The sequence below is a fragment of the Sebastes umbrosus genome, chromosome 3 (genome assembly GCF_015220745.1).
Source record: "Sebastes umbrosus isolate fSebUmb1 chromosome 3, fSebUmb1.pri, whole genome shotgun sequence".
NCBI classification, from domain to species: domain Eukaryota; kingdom Metazoa; phylum Chordata; class Actinopteri; order Perciformes; family Sebastidae; genus Sebastes; species Sebastes umbrosus.
This window is the reverse complement of record NC_051271.1, coordinates 20,010,083-20,028,643: the sequence shown is the minus strand read 5'-3', so window position 1 is coordinate 20,028,643 and position 18,561 is coordinate 20,010,083. Positions and strand designations below refer to the sequence as shown.

Genomic DNA, 18,561 nt, shown 5'->3' with positions numbered 1-18,561 from the left:
GGTTGATGATGTGGGAGTGAACCATAGTGAACAGTGGAGCAAAAAACAGGTTAAGTCACATGTTCAGTGTGTGTGTGTGTGTGTGTGTGTTTGTGCCCCTGAGCTGTGTCTCCACTTTACGTTGCTTCCATACAGGCCTTCGCCACCAGGAGATTGACATTTGGTGGTTTTGAGTGAAATATCCCCACAATTATTGGATGGATCACCATGAAATGTTGTACAAATGTTCTCGATCCCCGCAGGATGAATTGTTATGACTTTGATGATCTGCTGAAACTTCAGGTAGCGCCATCATCAGGTCAAAGTTTAGTTTATGACCAACTAGGCTACCTACAACACTGACATTCCCATCAGCTAATTAGGAAACGTAAACATGCTCACATGCTGAATTAAGATGGTGAACATGGTTGACATCTAGTGGTTTGGTTGCAGATTGCAACCAACTGAGTACCCCTCCGCTCACTCCTCCCTTTCCAAGACTGCGGCAACGTGAGTCGCCGAGTGCAAAACCGTAGTAATGCCGTTCGCCTCACTCAGAGGCCATCCTTACCATAATAACACTACTTTATGAGCAACGGAAGTCAGACAGCGGCCGTCGGTACCACGGTTTATCACTCTGCAGCTCACGTTACCGTAGTTTCACAAGCATGTCGGAGAACTACGGTGGCCTTCAGGTAACGTAAAAATGCTAAAGGCTCTCTTTAGAGCCAGTGATTGGTTTGTAAATTTCTATTGGTTCACTCTTTCGTTTACATTCAGATTGCAGTCTGTGCTTTTAACAAATCCGAACCAAAGGGATGAAGTGTTGTTTGTCATAGAAGCTGGTGGCTGCGAGGATGTGAGTGTAGAACAAAGTTTGCATCATTCAAATTGAAGGCAGCCGCTGTAATCACTTATTAAAGGTGGAGATGTGGAGCACCCAGTCAGCTTTTTATTTCGTTTAATAAGGGTACCTTCAGAGCATTTATTCCTATGTTTTTCTGATTAATCGCAAATCTCATGAAAAGACCAAAACCAGCAATGTGATAATCTCTCTCTCTGCTTTCAGCCTGATCCTTTTAGAGTAATGATTCCAAGTTGATCGTGCATCTGCATGTTTAATGAAACACACAAAAGACTATTGTGTTTTCAACTTTCCTCCAGAGTTTCATTAGTTTCTCTCTGTTCTGTGTCCCATTCCTCTGACTGACTCACTGAGTTGGCAGAGGCTGAGATGAGATCACTGCAACGGCCTCGGAGCTGCCCGGCATAATGAAGTATGTCAGACAGTTCTGTCAAGATCAGCTGAGGGCTGAGGTTACTTTCTAAATGGGAAGGTAGAATGAGAACTCCCCCTATGTTATTTTATTCACTGGTAGATGGAGAACAGCATTTTCTCAGAAAAGATTATAAGATAAATTTAATGCCATTATTTTAAAATGTCAGGATTAAGACGTGTTACTGATGAAGGAAATACTGAACAACAGCAGAAATCCCCCTCACCATGTTTTTATTGCCTTTCCTCAAGTAGACCAATTTAGCAAATTGATCTTGAACTGACTTGTTTTTGTTTTGTTTTTATTAGTTGAAGACATTTCCAAGAAATAAAAAGACATTTTAGTTATATTTTTGTGTGCATACAGTACAAAGTTTGCATGCATGATGCAAAAATATACAGTATTGGCTTCATTCAGAAGGTCAGTGTCTTACTGCTGTCTAAAGGTTAAAGCTTTTGTTTCATGGTTTAGGTGATCTGTTCTTGTAAATGTAGAAAGCTTTATAGAGTTCAGCTCATCACACAGACAACAGTGATTGAGATCCCCTCTGAGACCTTCGTCTTTATCTTTTCATCCAGCAGGAAATGAGTTTCACCTCAGTGTTATGTCAAGAGAATATGAAAGCATGACAACATGCTGTATCGTGAAGACTTGGCCTCAGGTTTTGGTAGATCTGAAGCACTCGGCTCACATCTTCCCTTTTCTTTCACACTCTCATTCCCTTCATGATTCTCTTTCATCTTTAATATTTTGCCGCTGACTTTCCCTCTCCTGGCCTACATTTTTTTTCTGCATGTACAGTGAGTCAGCAGCATGCACACACCCACACACACACACACACACACACTCACAGATGCACTCAGAAAGATCCCTCTGCTTTAACTCTATTGGTTGGATGGGACCCATAACTTCCGTTCCCTTTTTCTTCAATTTGTTAGATCACCATCCGTCAGCCAGTACTCACTCACATACTCCTGATGCTGCACACGCTCGCTGCACTGCAGTGAGCCAGCATTTACTTCAGACAGAGAGAGAGAGAGTAGAGAGAGAGGAAGGAGGGAGATGAATGGATGAGAGAGACTGAGCCAAGAACGCAAGTGATGGGAGGAGAGGAAGTGGCGAGGGGAGGGGGAGGAGATGATGTAAAAACTGAACTACAATCGGACTAAATCGCCTCCTCCTCTTCCTCAACTTGGCTCACGTGTGTGTGAGCACACACCCATAAACACACGGAGGAGCTGTGATGCTCACACGCATCCCTTCGTCTCCTGTTTGGCTCGGTGGTGCTACCTGGAGGGGAGCATCGTCTCATGTCAGAGCTGACATGACGGCAGGTTCAGAGGGATTTTAGTGACTGTTTCAGTCACATGGAGCCAGTGTTTCGGTCTGTGTGCTGGAGTGGATGACGCCTGTTGATCGGTCTATAGATGCAGCACTGTAAGTCTTCCTATCAATAATGTGATGAGACAAATATTTGGAATAATTGGTGTTGTTTCAAGCTCACATTCTAACTATTTTCTCTTGGAGTCACTACATTGGGGAAAAGGTGAAATTCCAATCATTAAGTATGAATTCCTCCAGTAATATTTGCCTTTTTCATGTGTACCATCCGCTGCGTAGTAGATGACAGCTCAATCCAGCAGGAATTATTCCGTTTCGCTGGTGCGGATCTGATTATGTAAGAGTGGAGGAGTGCTGTGAGGCTGCTGCGACCTTGTGCACCGTCAGCACAGCGCTGCTTCTGTTGTGGCTGTCTGCAGGATTTAGGAATTTGACTTTTATAATCAGTGCCATATTTGATGCTCTGTTAATCTGCTTAAGCTGGCCCATGGAGTTTGTAAATTATTAACACGCAGCCTGAGCTTTTGTTTGTGTCTGAGCTGGCACGCAGCTTTTATATTGTCATTCAAATCTTTCTTTTCCATGTGGTTGTAGCTTCTGTGCTGGTCAAATGTGTATGAGAGGTTTTGTTTAAAGGAAAAACTCACTTTTTCAGTGCTTGTGCACATACATTTGGATATCTGGAGTGCCTACCAACCCACACACTGTGAAATAAGACAACCCAGTCAGTTGTTGGTGGGCTGCCGAGATAAGAAAACATGCCAGCCAAGCTCATTAGAATATACCACCCACAGCTTGAGAGCTACTGTATACCCAGTGGGCTACCTCTGGGTCTGTAAAGTGAAGTCAATGCAGAAGTGACTTAAACTTGTATTCTTTCTAATAGCCAGCAGGGGGCGACTCCTCTGGTTGCAAAAAGCAGTCTGATTGTATTGAAGTCGATGAGAAAATAAGCCTACTTCTCTCTTGATTTATTACCTCAGTAAACATTGTAAACATGAGTTTATGGTCTCAATCGCTAGTTTCAAGTCTTCTTCAATACAACATGATGTTCATTTAGTAAATTAAGGTCCCATTTAGAGTGAAATAGACCATAAAGCAGGGTATGCTTTAGGGCGGGGTTACCTTGTGATTGACAGGTCGCTACCACGGTGTTGTCCGGTCTGGGAGTTGTACGTGTTTTCGTCTTACAACTTTAACCCTTTCACAGGGTGTTTTCAGTTCATGAAAGTTAATTCTAACCTTTTTGTTTGCCTAAAAATGTCTTTCTGCATTCGGTTGCACCCTCTTGTGTCACTTCTGGCTAAAAAACAACAACATGCTGATGGCCAAAAACCAAGATGGAAACGGCCAAAATTCAGAACTCAAGGCTTCCAAATCGGCAGTCCACAAACCAATGGGTGACGTCACGGTGACTACGTCTACTTCTTATATACAGTCTATGGAACTACCTTTGCAAAGATGCACCATATTTTTCTCTCAAGCCAATCAGAGCAGACTGGGCTTTTTAAAGAGACAGGCGCTAAAACGGAGCGTTTCAGACAGAGGGTGAATACAGGTATATTCAGACAGGCCGTATGAGAAAAATAATGTGTTTTTTTAATATTGAAGCATGCAAACATGTTCTAGTAGAAACCCAAAGTACAAGAACGAACCTGGAAATGAGCATGATATGTCCCCTTTAAATTGTTATTCTGCTCCTACAGTAATGTTCTGTTTCAATTGCAAGACGCTGAGCTGCTCAACACATTATCTGGCAGCTGACAGCTAACACATTACATAGCAGCCATGTAACATATTGGAGATGTTGGTAATAACCCACTGACAGCATGACAGCTTCATTATGATAGTAATTTTGTCTGCTGCTCCATTTTCAGGCTCACCACATTGTAGTTACAGGCTGTCATATGTGCTTTCAGGGAGGGGAAAGAGAGGAGGCGGCTTGTATAAGAGAGACAGATGAAGAGAGAATAGAAGAGGAGAAGGAGATCATGCACCGTAGAAAGAATCGCAGTCCCCGAGGGTTTCCTCTCAGCAGCGGAGGTGGCCTGTTTCTGTGCCTGTCTTGAATGTGAAGAGACAATAAAAGCACTGACACACTTTCCGTGTCCAAGTTAGCTGCCAGATAACGTTACAGAAAAGCCAGGCATTAAAAATACAGGAAGCAGTAAACGGATGTTTCAGATAAAACTGGAGAGCAGGTTCTCCACAATTTAAGAAGAATCAATATAAATATGCTGTATAGCGGTATTTATTTTTGTAGGTTCAGTGTTCTGTCTCTCTCTGATGAGTGCTGAACACAGAGTGCCTTGCTTTCACTTTATAATCAAATATTAATCACTCAAAGTGCCTTTTATGACGAACATCCAGCCACAGCTGCAGCTCTTACTGTCTGCTACTACTATGCTATGTTTATTTCCTTAGATTTCCTCTAATCATGTTGGATAGTTTTACCTCTTAAGCCTCTAACATCTAAGAATGCAATGATAAATTACTTTACAAGACTTTTTCTCACCCAATACCAATTCTAGTGTCTCGAGTATCTGCTGATATCGAGTACTGAACCAATACCAGTGCTCTTGTTTCTCCTGAATCTAAAATCTTTACCCCATGATCCCAGCAGCCAGTTATGACTAAATGAATGTGTGTGACAGCTGTGAAAATTTCTTTTTTTGTGTGATTTCCTTCCTATTTAGGGTTAAAAGACAATCTTACAATTTAGACTTTTTACATTTTATTTTAAATTTTACAGCATGTCCACTGTAATGGACCACAGGACTATTTCAGTGTGAAAAGACAGCCGAATTTAGAAGATACAAAAAAATAACAGATTATGGCTATAGAGTGATATTAAACCAAGAATACAACTTCATTAAAGGGACTATTTGTAACTTTCAGAAATGCTTGTTAACAGCGACACCTGTGGCCTTGAAATCAACGAAAGTCAGCGTCGAGCTCGCGCTTGCTCGCTCTAAATAGACATGGACGAGCATCGCTCAAAACAGTGAGGCAACACACGTCAGCTAAAAGCACAATATCACTCTATATTTCAGCTGCTTGGCAGTAATGTTAGCTGACCAGACGAAGGTCTCTCCATGAATCACTGCTGATCCTAGTGTCGGCTTTTCCTGCCTCAGCGCAGGCTCAGGCAGCGGGGCTACTCAACGAGTTACGTTATCGCCTCCCGACCGCAGCCGGCAGCCGCAGGGAGACACCGGCACCCGGTCGGTAACGAGACGACAACGTAACACGTGGAGGAGCCCCGTCACTTCACAAGACACGGAAAACCTCTGTTGGTCTGGAGGAGCTGCAGCATTTATTTCTGCACAACAGTCCCCTGTACATTCACTAGATATTCTCAGAGCTAAACTAACTCTTCTGCAGTGTGGAGTGAGCGCGCCTTCACGTCTAGTAGAGGTGGAGCGAGTACGCGAGAACGCGCGCGCTGTCTGAGTGAAGGTAAGCAGGCAGCGGAGACGAGGCTCCGGCCACACGCGAGCGCGCATATGCGAACGCGCATGTGTGGCGACCAGCTACATTTATACGCTTAAAAAGTTACAAACAGTCCCTTTAAAAAAAAAAAAATATCACTGGAAAGCCCAGAATGTCCTCTTTACAATACACCAGGGGTTGATAGAGGTAATTGCAGGTAATTTTTTTGTTGGCAGTGAGTGATGGCATTGTATCCAGCTCTTTGAATTGTCACGTGGATGTAGAAATCACAAGTCACAAGCCATAAAGGTTGGGAACAACTGTTCTTTTGCATTCGCCATCAAAAGAGCTCCATCTCTGGACACACTGAACACATAGCCATAGTTTCAGTCTGAATGTTCAAGCGATGATGGACCAGAAGTCCTTAAAGTTCTCAGATGAATGAAAATTTTAACATTTACATTTCAATAACAATTAGGTTTAAACTTCGTCTTCTGAGGAAGATTATGTGACAGCCAGTAAAAGTAAAAACCATGTGGTGAGATTATTTTGTCAACTGCTTATTCCAAAACATCAAGAATGATCTTTCAATCTCAATACACTTTTAGTCCATTTTTAGTCCGACTAACACTCGTCATTTTTTTGACTAATCAATTGGTTAATTTAATCCCAGTTTCTCCACAAAGAATCACACAAAAGCATCTCTTTAAATCTTGTGTTTACCAGAGATATGCTGATAGTATTTTTGGAAATAAGTCATTCAGCGTGAAAAAAAGCATAAAAAAATGACCAATCGACTAAGATACACTTTTGCAAACATTTGATGTTGAATCCATGACTTCAGTTTGACTCATCTAGCAGTTGGTTTTGTATTGGTGACCTTCTGATTGAACGGTCACTGGCTCTAATTTTAGTACTTCTGTGTTTATGAGTTTTGTAGCCACAGGCGTTGATTGATCGGTGTTTCTGTTTGTGCATTTGTTATTTCCTCTCTAAGTGAGCGGACAGCAGGAAGAAGGCATTTTGCTTTAAACTTTGATCTTTATAACCCACAGGATTCCACTCACCTCCTCCGTGGGTCATCATCACTGTGTGTTTGATCATACGTGGTGTCTTTGTGCTTTGTCTCATCCTCCCTCTGTTTCTCTCAGCAGGGTGCTGGGTAAGAGGAAGAGGGACTCCCATGTCAGAGCTTTAGGATGGCCAGTGAAGGCTCCACTATTCCCAGCCCCGTGGTCCGCCAGATTGACAAGCAGTTCCTGATCTGCAGCATATGTCTGGACCGCTACGAAAACCCCAAAGTACTGCCCTGCCTGCACACCTTCTGTGAGAGGTGAGTGGAGTTACCATGATGTTTTGAAGTAGAGATTTCATGTTTTAAACCTGTGAATTATCCATGTGTATGCGTGACGTTTAAAGAGTGGGGAAAAAATGGGCAAACGCAACTTGATCAGGTCTCATGTTTTCTGCTAGAAAGTGATGCTGCATGACAGTAAGTAGTAGAGATGCATCTCTGCTGTTAACTTGGGTGTGTTGGTGCCATCCTCTCTGACAACCAGCCTTTGTTTCTGACACAAAAGAGAAACTGGTGACTGTGCCTGTCCGTCTCTTTTTACTCTGGCTGCTTCTGGAGAGTCATTAAGCTGTCAGATTGAACAATATAGTCGTTTCTCTTCTCGTATATCTAGTACACACATACATGTCCATGGTGAAAGTGAACTTTTCTGAAGTGGTAGGAGGAAAATGGTTGAATACCTAACATTTATCTTCTCGGGATTTCACATTTCATTGTGAAGGGAGACACTACAGGCAAAAAAATAGTTTTTCATGCACTGGTCAATTCTGAGATTTTTGACCAGTGCACGTCTTCTTTCAGGCTATTGGAAAAAAACATCCAAAATACACATTTAGGTGTTTATTTTACTACTTTGTCTATTTGCATCTGTAGATTTCTCCTAAATTCATCAAAAGTCAGCTTTAGATAATGCCTCATTTGCATATTTAAACATACATTTTCAGAAAACTTGTAATACAAAAAAGAATTGTCATAATGTAAGTAATTAACTGGGGAAGTTTCATGGTGATATCTATTAGTTAAATGTTTTACTCTATTCAACTGTAGTGTCTTCAAAATGTATGGAATTTTACAATACATATCTTTTAAATGCTGTTTTCTCAAAATTAGTTTTCTCAAACTCTGAGCCAGAAATCTCCACTTCAGTAGCACTTACATATACCAAACTTTCCAGTTTCTTTCCTATCTATATTCTGAATGTTTTTACAAAGGGGTTTGTTCATACATCATTCATAGCCTGATTTATACAACATTTTATTCCTGAAAATATAGAAAACAAAATTCTTCTCATGTCTGTTGACAGTATTTTCTGATTTATGGAGTGATAAAAAGAGAGATCCAAAATTCCCTCTCTAAAAACTTTTGACTCTAATATGTCAACAAAATTATACTATGATTTTGAACCTGGCTTTATCCAATGTTCAGATTTCTGTTCTGGAAATGTATGCAAATTAGCACATATTTGATAATATCAAGCATTATTTGTATATTTAAACATACATTTTCAGAAAACTTGTAATACAAAAAATAACTGTTTTAATGTAAGTAATCAACTGGGGAAGTTTCATGGTGATATCTATTAGTTAATTTTTTTATTTTCTGTTCTCAATATAGCAGCTATCTACAACTATATTTAAACATAATTTATAATTATTGTAAAAGAGCTCCCAAAGCACCTAAATGAATGTATAAAGTGTAATATAATGTTAAGTCCTTAATGGCAGAAAGGCATTATTGCGCTGACCTGAAGCTTCCTCTACTGTAATGTATTTCTGACCACATCCACACTGGTCACTAATGTAATGTTGCTCTACATTGAGATTGAGTACACGTGCATAATCGAATGCAGTCCAATACAACAGCACTGCAATAGATCTGTGAAGCTTAAAATGGTGGTGGAGTTGCGTTATATTCAGAGGCGTTCCTAATGTTTTTCCACCCCCATTTACATAAATGAAGAATATAGGAAGCATCTCAATATAATCCTGTCCAACACAACATCTTCTCTGACAATATGTGTCAACATGTCACACACTGAACATCATAAGCCGGGTTTATGGCAGGGGTTATGTATTTTTTTTGTACCAGACTGTACAGGTGTAGATGATAAACTGCTAAGTAGTTTGAAGAGTTTGTAGTCATCTACTGTAAATCACTTTGGTTATGTAATTACTTCAACAGCTAGATGGTATCAAACAAAACATTTTCGCCTGTTGTCATCCACTTTACAGGTCAAATAACTGGTAATAAACTGGTAGATTAGTGTTAAATGTTTCTTCTAGGGCTGTCAATCGATTAAAATATTTAATCACGATTAATCGCAAATTAATCACACAGTTTTTATGTGTTCAAAATGTACCTTAAAGGGAGATTTGTCAATTATTTAATGCTCTTATCAACATGGGAGTGGGCAAATATGCTGCTTTATGCAAATATGTATATATATTTATTATTGGAAATCAATTAACAACACAAAACAATGACAAATATTGTCCAGAAACCCTCACAGGTACTGCATTTAGCATAAAAAATATGCTCAGATCATAACATGGCAAACTGCAGCCCAACAGACAACAACAGCTGTCAGTGTGTCAGTGTGCTGACTTGACTATGACTTGACCCAAACTGCATGTGATTATCATAAAGTGGGCATGTCTGTAAAGGGGAGACTCGTGGGTACCCATAGAACCCATTTACATTCACATATCTTGAGGTCAGAGGTCAAGTGACTCGTTTGAAAATGGCCATGCCTGTTTTTCCTCACCAAAATTTAGCGCAAGTTTAGAGCGTTATTTAGCCTCCTTCGCGACAAGCTAGTATGACATGGTTGATACCAATGGATTCTTTAGGTAGGATTCCCGCTACAACCTAAAATTTGCAAGTTGCATTAATGTGTTAAAGAAATTTGTGGTGTTAAAACAAATTTGCGTTAACGGGTTATTATCGCGTTAACTTGGACAGCCCTAATTTCTTCATTGTCGTGTAAACGAATGACTTACAAAATTAGCAGAGCTGCAATTCTGACAGGTCTCTCTTGAAAAAAGACACTTCCACATTCAAATAAAAAATTGAATGAGGAACAAAAGCTGCTGTAGTGAGTAATAACTTTTACTGTATTCACCACTCTCTATATGTCTTCTCAGTGCAACACACACACACACACACACACACACTACCGTACACCACCCACACCTTTTCTCCAGACCGTCTCTATTACATAACTGTCTCCAGGATGCTCCCACTCTTTAACATCCCTCCCCCGGTCTCGTCCTCCAGGTGCCTGCAGAATTACATCCCAGCCCACAGCCTCACACTGTCGTGCCCCGTGTGCCGCCAGACCTCGATCCTGCCGGAGAAGGGTGTGGCGGCATTGCAGAATAACTTCTTCATCACCAACCTGATGGACGTGCTGCAGCGGGCGCCGGACAGCTGCAGCCAGGAGGCCGCCACTCTCAACAACATCACCACTGTGGCAACGGGCCAACTGCTCTCCTGCCCCAACCATGGAGGCAACGTACGAGTCTTTTCCTTTTACCTCCTTTCTCTCTCACTCACTCACACAAGTTAGTTAGTTTGACCTTAACATGAATTAGTTTCAAGTCTTCTTCAATACAGCATGACGTTCATTTAGTAAATTATGGTCCCATTCAGAGTCAAATAGACGATAAAGCAGGGGATGCTTTAGGGCGTGGCTACCTTATGATTGACAGGTCATAAACCAAATATTGGACACATTAAAAATTGGGCCTGAAGATGGCCCTACAAGAAAATGTTAGGGGATCACCAAAGTTATTAGAATTCATCTTCAGGGGACATAAATGTATGCACCAAATTTTATGGCAAATCCATCCTGTTGGTGCTGAGCCATTTCACTCACTGAATCAAAAATGTCAACCTGCTGGTCGCACCAGAGAAAAAAGTCAGGGGATCATCACAGTCAGTGGGCTTCATCCTTTGGGGAACATGAATGTCTGTACAAAATTTCATGATAATCCATCCAATAGTTGCTCAAATATTTCAGTCTGGACCAAAGTGGTGGCCCGACCAATGTTGCCATCAGCCGCGCTGCAAATGTGGCTCAAAATGTACTCAGCCTCAACCCCATATTTAAGTCTAATCTCTACTTTCTCCTGTTGCTTAGGTCATGGAGTTTTACTGTCCACCTTGTGAGACAGCCATGTGTCATGAGTGTACGAGTGGCGAACATGGAGAACACCCAACTGTGCCTCTTAAAGATGTAGTGGAACAACACAAGGCCTCGCTACAGGACCAGCTAGATGCTGTCAAGAAGAGGTACAGCAGCAGCTTTATGTCGACTTCCTACTGCACTACAGACTTTATGCATATATCACTCCCACGTAACAGCCGTGATGGCACGAATGAAACAAACACTGTCCACTTTTATGTGCACGCTCTTTTTATGTGACTTTTGACTCATTATATTGGTATATTAGGTTGCCAGAGATCGACTCAGCCCTGCTGACGCTGTCAGAGATCCTTCAGCAGCTGACCAATCAGAAGAGCTCCATTGAGGACGGCATCCATACCACCTTTGACGAGTTGCAGAAGACTCTGAATGTCCGCAAGAGCGTTTTACTGATGGAGCTGGAGGTCAACTACGGCCTCAAGCAGAAGGTGAAGTAACAAAAGTAATTCAGCTGACACCTGCAGAGTGAATGTTTGATTTAGACCTTGGTCACAATGATAAGTGTTGTTTGAGTTTTTTAATCAGCGTAAAGCACTTTGTGTTCATTATCTACCTCTTAAAGGTACAGTGTGTAGGATTTAGTGGCATCTAGTGGTGTGGTTGCAGATTGCAACCAACTGAGTACCCCTTCGCTCACTCCTCACTTTCGAGACTGCGGTAACGTGAGCCGCCGAGTGCAAAACCATAGTAACGCCGTTCGCCTCGTTCAGAGGCCATCCTTACCATAATAACACTACTTTCGGAGCAACGGAAGTCAGACGGCGGCTGGAGGTACCACGATTTCGCACTCTGCAGCTCACGTTACCGTAGTTTCACAAGCATGTCGGAGAACTACGGTGGCCTTCAATGATAATGTGAAAACGTGAAAGTCTCTCTCTAGAGCCAGTGTTTGGTTTGTCCGTTCTGGGCTACTGTAGAAACATGGTGGAGCTCCCTATGTAGATATGAAGGGCTCATTCTAAGCTAACGGAAACAAGATTCTTAATTTTAGGTGATTATACGCAAATGAAAACATAGTTGTCAATATTATATTCCATTTCTGCTCATAGATCCCCCAAAATCCAACACACTGTTCCTTTTAAAGGTGCTGTTTTAACCAGAGGCTCAAATTTGTTCTTATAAATAGTTTGGGGATTATATGACAAAAGGAATTAATACAGAAAGAAACAATTAAAATGAATATTGACTTAATTATAATCTCTTTTTGGAAAGTATTTACTTATCACAGGCTACTGTTTTTGCTGATCTGTGTCAGCGGCTCAGCCGGTCTGATAGGTGATTAATAGGCAGAGAGAGGGGTGGGGCTGGGGGAGCTGGTGCATGCACCACCCCGATCCAAACAACCAATCACCCGGTCTGGTTAGGAGCCTGCTTCCGACCCCCCAGGGAGCTCAATCACATGGGTTGCCTGGTGGTGTGCAGTCAAAACACTGGAGCCCAGGGGAAAGTCAGATTATGTGACTTTCAGCTGCGTTGTAGCTAGATGGAGCAAGTGTACCGTATGCACACAGCCCATGGGTGTGTCATCATGTGCAGCGAGGGAACACCGCACGGCTCTGTAAACACTTTATCCTCTTCCTCTGAAGCTTGATCTCTATTCTTACAGTATGTACAGACAGTACGTTAGTTTTCAGAGCTGCAGAGCGTGACTTAGTGTAAGGAGAAAGAAGAGATAGTAGAGTGAAGCATTTGACTCCAGGGATAAATGGCCTCTCTTGTTGAAGAAGAAGAGGAGTGGTATGCTCAGATGCGGGTGAGTCTTGTTTTGGTGCTGTAATGAAGGCGTGGTGAACGCCCCAGTAAGAAGGAGGAACAGTGCATTAAAGTGCATTAGCAACAAAGAACTTCTTTTTATAACACTCAAAGTATAGCAGAGGGAGATTTCTTGACCTAAACATGACTTGTTAGCTTATTATTAGCTGAAATGGTAACCCTTTCAAGTAATGCATGACTCTTGACGATTTAATGCATGAATTACTGCAGTATGTTTCATGAATTCCTATTCATAACACTTAATGGATCATCAATGAATAAGTTACATTGATTTAAATGCAAACTGTTACCTACTATTACTTACTACCAGTCAGTAACTGTAACAGTAATGTCACAGCCAAATCTCTGCAAGTCAACACAGGATGACGTAACCATATCTGACAGATAGTCATCTGTTTTCATGGTTAGTCATTGTGTACTGTGGTAATAGTTGTTAGTTTCGATATGCAGAATGACGAGAAGGTATGTTTATGTCAACATGTACCAAATGCAGTGGTGGAATGTAACTAAGTACATTTTCTCCAGTACTGTACTTTTAGGTACAATTTTGAGGTCCTTTACTTGACTAATTCCATTTTCTGCTACTTAATGTTTCTACTCCACTACATCTAAGAGGGAAATATTGTACTTTTTATGAACTAATTTGCATTAACACGTTATCGTGTTAACTTTGACAGCCCTAATAATAATATAACACTTTGAAAGGAGCCGTTCTGCATAATCAGTTCTTTTACTTTTGATGCTTTCAGTACATTTTGCTGATAATACTGCATACTTTTAGTAGCATTCTGAATTCAGGACTTTTACTTGTAAATGGAGTATTTTGAGACTGTGGTATTTTTACTTTTACTTAAATAAAAGATCTGAGTACTTCTTCCACCACTGACCAAATGAGCTCTTTAATCATGCAGTATGCTTTATTTCTATACAGTTGTTGATCTCTTAGTGGAACTCTGTTGTTCTCTACTGGATCTTTTACTGCACTTATTTTGTCCATATGGAAGGAAAGTCTCTCTAACCTCAAGCTAACCCTGTTGCTGCCCCCTGGTGGTGTATGTATGTGTGCATTAGGTGCTCCAAGCCCAGCTGGACACCCTGCTGCAGGGCCAGGAGGGCATCAACAGCAGCTGTAACTTCACAGAGCAGGCCCTGAGCCACGGCACCGAGGCCGAGGTGCTGCTGGTGAAGAAGCAGATGAGCGAGCGTCTCATGGAGCTGGCCAGCCAGGACCTTCCTCTGCAGCCCGGAGAGAACGACCAGCTGGACTTCATCGTGGAGACGGAGGGACTGAAGAAGTCCATCCACAACCTGGGCACTATTGTAACAACCAACGCCGTGGCCTCTGAGACTGTGGCGACAGGTGAAGGGTTACGGCACTGCGTGGTGGGCATCCCCACTTCCATCACCATCACCACTAAGGACAAAGATGGAGAGCTGTGTAAGATGGGCAACGCAGTCATCACTGCTGAAATGTCCTCGCCTGATGGCAGCAGAGGTGAAGGGGACATACTGGACAACAAGAATGGCACTTATGAGTTCTTGTTCACAGCTCCTAAAGAGGGGACTTTTAACTTATCACTGCGTTTATATGAGCAGCATATCAAAGGAAGCCCCTTTAGGATTAAGGCTACCAAATCCATAGATGTGTCGCCGACGTCAGACAGCATCAAGAAGAGGCTCAAGTCTCCGTGCAGCAGTCACGTCAAGCAGAAGGCCATCAAGAGGCCGGCCAGTATGTACAGCACCGGGAGGAGGAAAGAGAACCCCATCGAGGACGACCTCATCTTCAGAATCGGTAAGACGTATATGTTATTTATGTCCCATTACATGTGGTTAATCTCAAATATGCACTCATATACTGTGTGTGCATTAGGGCTGCCTCCTCTTAGGCGATTAGTCGTCTAATCGGTTGTTTTAGTTTTAGTTGACTAAGATTTCTTTAGTTGTTTTTTGTGCTTATTTTATGCTGAATGACGTATATCCTAGATATTTCTGAGCACATCTCTGGTAAAAACTAAATTTAAAGTGGTGCTTTTGTGTGATTCTTTGTGGAGAAACTCAGTTTTACTGATCTGTCGATTAAATCAACTAATCGATTAGTCCACAAAATCGCATGAATGTTACTCGACTAAGAATTTCTATTTTATGTAGCACATTTAGAAACAACAGGAGTTGACCCAAAGTGCTTTCCAGTAAAAACACAACACATAAAAGGCAATAATACATGATGTAATACAATAAAACAATAAAATAAATTAATGTTGAAGTTAGGAGAAATAGAATAAAAACCAACAACAGATTAAGAAGCAGTAAGAGGACGTTAGAAATAAGTTAAGACGGGACTTGACAAAAGCCTCAGACTGAACTAAAGCAAGTGAAAAAATGTGGGCCTGTGAATTTGATATAAATTGTAAATGGTGGAACAGGACTTAATGTGAGATGGGATGCTATTTCAGAGCCTGAGAGCAGCAGCAGAAAAAAGCTCGGTCCATCAGTTCATGAATATATTATAGTCTGTAATCCATATAAAAGCTGAGGCTCTTATTTACTGTAAGTTAACTAATATTTATTTCATGTGTTTTTAGGCACTAAAGGAAGAAACAAAGGGGAGTTCACTAACCTGCAGGGAGTGGCTGCGTCTACTCTGGGAAAGGTGCTGATAGCAGACAGCAACAACCAGTGTGTCCAGGTAAAGATTACTACTTCCTGTTGCTCTCAGTCTGCAGACAGAGCAGCATGGAGAAATCATTGGTGGAGCACTATAACGTATCATTGTTCAGTTACCTTGTTAGTTACAAACACTGAACACCAAATAGATGCATTTCAAAATCATGTTTTTTATTTTAACATCTTTAACATGTTTTGTGTGATGCAGATATTTTCCAATGACGGCCAGTTCAGAAGCCGTTTTGGCATTCGGGGAAGGACTCCGGGTCAACTGCAGCGACCGACTGGAGTGGCCATCCACCCGAACGGTGACATCATCATTGCAGACTACGACAACAAGTGGGTCAGCATCTTTTCAAGTGAAGGCAAGTTTAAGGTAAGTCAGGATTTAATGTCTCATCTTTATTTGATACTCTGACATACGAGCAAAGTCACTGTGCATCCCTCACCACCATGTTGGTGTTTTACCAAAGGTACAATAGCCGGGATGTTACCACAGAGGTTGCTGCCATAAATACTGGTATTAAATGTTATATTGTCCCTTCAACACCCCCTCTACCTTTTACAATGATGGACTTTGAATATGACATTTAAATGTCATAGTATAGTATGTCATAAGAATAATAATACAGTGGAAACCTCTGATCTTGTCTGTCCGGGTCAAATCGATTATTAAAAGCGGATGATTATTATAACCTTTTTTTTTTTAAATTTGTCATTCAAATTACCATCTAATTGACATTTTTATATTTATTATATGAATATGTAGTAATGAAACGGACAGTGTCACTATTTACAGAATTTTATTGATCGTTTAAAAATACAGTACAGCTGTTTCAAATGTTTTTAAAGTTACTGTACAACTTTAAAAAATACTTTACTGTGTATAATTAAAATACACTATAATACAGTACAGCACTGTATATAAAATATAGCTTACTTTAGTTCAGATTATAATTACGCAACAACCTAAAACAGAATTGTGCCGTTTACAGTTGTGTAAATAGGCTACTAAGCCACAGCTGGAGGTGGTTTCAGTTCATTTCTACATTTTTAACAGGTCTGAAAATAAACTGTAGGGTATCAATACCCAATATAAAAATAAGATACTAAATATATAATTTCTTTCCACATTTTGTCCTGTATATAAAGACCCCAAATGAACACTGTAAGCAGTAAACTACTTGATTAATATACGCAAATTATTTGAACAGCATTTGTATATGAATGATTTTGTCCCAAGCTTTTGGATCCATATAAGGGGTTGATCACCGTCACCACTATAAGCAGTTTCCACAGTAAGTAATAAAAAAGTCATAGCATGGTATCCAATGAAACTGCCTATACAACGACATTTTTTGACACTTTTTTATGGCATACAACAGGTGCATTACTGTACATGCCGCACCCTGATTAACATCTGTGAGTCATTTGCAATTTTCACACCTCCTTCGCCAATTTCTGGAGGGACACATGCAGATTTTCACTTCCCTCTTCTCGTGTATTTATGAAATGTTCACACTGAACTACTAAAGAATCGCTTTGAATCGCTTGATAGATTTTCCTGCAGCAGGGCTGTAATAGCAAAATGTAAAACACCAATCTGTGGTTTCTTCACTGAATGCAGCCCTTCTCTCAACCACTGTTTATCTGTAGTGTGTGTGTGTGTGTGTGTGTGTGTGTATTCGTGGGATGTTTTCATTTAACTCTGTATGTTTTTGGTTTTTAGAAAATAATGTAAGTCTAATACTCACACTAAATAATAATAATAATTTTATTTATATAGCACTTTCCAAAAGCAAGTTACAAAGTGCTTTACAAAGACATTAAAAGTCAGAGAAATCAACAGATAGTAATAAATAAAAATAGAGTTGATACAGTAAAAATGACAAGCAAGGTATGAATTACTAAAACAGTAACAACAATAGAGTAAAAGCAAAAGAAAAACCAGTAAGTGAAAATGATTCTAAAAAAGTTTGTTTTTTAAAGAGATTAAACTACATGTGAAATAATCTGGGGTTAAAATACATTTATTCCCTGAAGTTCTCAATCATGAACTCTGTGATTAAGAAACTTGTAAATCTGTCGACTTCTCCAGAACAAGATCGGCTCGGGGAAGCTGATGGGCCCTAAAGGCGTGTCGGTGGACAGGAACGGCCACATCATCGTGGTCGACAACAAGGCCTGCTGCGTCTTCATCTTCCAGCTCAACGGCAAGCTGGTCACCAAGTTCGGTAACCGTGGAAACGGCGACAGGCAGTTTGCAGGTACACTCAATGGTAATACGTGCACTACCCCCCCTCCTACAGTCTTTCTCCAGCCAGCTGCATGTGGAATGAAGACGAATGCCGAACCAGGAACCATAAAGATCCCATTATACTTTCACTTCTGAGGTTTTTTTTTTTTTAATAAATAGACAAGACTGATATCAGTTAAAAATACATGATAGTCTTAAATGGTCATTTATATACTAATAACTCAACTGTGCTGAAAACAGCATGTAGCACCACTGATCATGGTATAAATAAGTTTGAACAATCTTCTTTTGTCATTAAATTCAATTGGCTACTTATTAATTAGCATGTCCTCTAAAAAACATCCGTCATGAGGTTGTTTTCTAAACTGAACTACCGCTGTTTGATTTTGACAAACATTTCTGACACTTTGCTGTCTGTTTTTTTTAAGGGCCTCACTTTGCTGCTGTCAACAACAACAATGAAATCATTGTGACAGATTTCCACAACCACTCAGTCAAGGTAGGTGCAATATCAGAGCAGTGGAAGTGTACAACAAGTATACAAAGTCTAGTG

At 40.8% G+C, this 18,561-nt stretch overlaps 1 protein-coding gene across 7 annotated transcripts in view; it reads left to right on the top strand.

Annotated features, from left to right (window-relative positions):
- Positions 1-18,561, top strand: part of trim2a (tripartite motif containing 2a) — a 32,878-nt gene that overhangs the window by 12,007 nt on the left and 2,310 nt on the right. For 2 of the 7 annotated variants that reach the window (XM_037764937.1, XM_037764942.1), the window contains exons 2-10: positions 7,184-7,362; positions 10,381-10,618; positions 11,246-11,397; positions 11,559-11,739; positions 14,156-14,879; positions 15,670-15,773; positions 15,960-16,127; positions 17,850-18,030; positions 18,437-18,507. In XM_037764937.1, coding sequence (XP_037620865.1) covers positions 7,229-7,362; positions 10,381-10,618; positions 11,246-11,397; positions 11,559-11,739; positions 14,156-14,879; positions 15,670-15,773; positions 15,960-16,127; positions 17,850-18,030; positions 18,437-18,507 — 1,953 coding nt within the window. In that variant the 5' untranslated portion in view covers positions 7,184-7,228. Of the gene's footprint in view, positions 1-2,408; positions 2,694-7,180; positions 7,363-10,380; positions 10,619-11,245; positions 11,398-11,558; positions 11,740-14,155; positions 14,880-15,669; positions 15,774-15,959; positions 16,128-17,849; positions 18,031-18,436; positions 18,508-18,561 lie in introns of those variants that run through there. The other 5 variants (XM_037764936.1, XM_037764938.1, XM_037764940.1 and 2 more) reach the window with 4 other exon arrangements.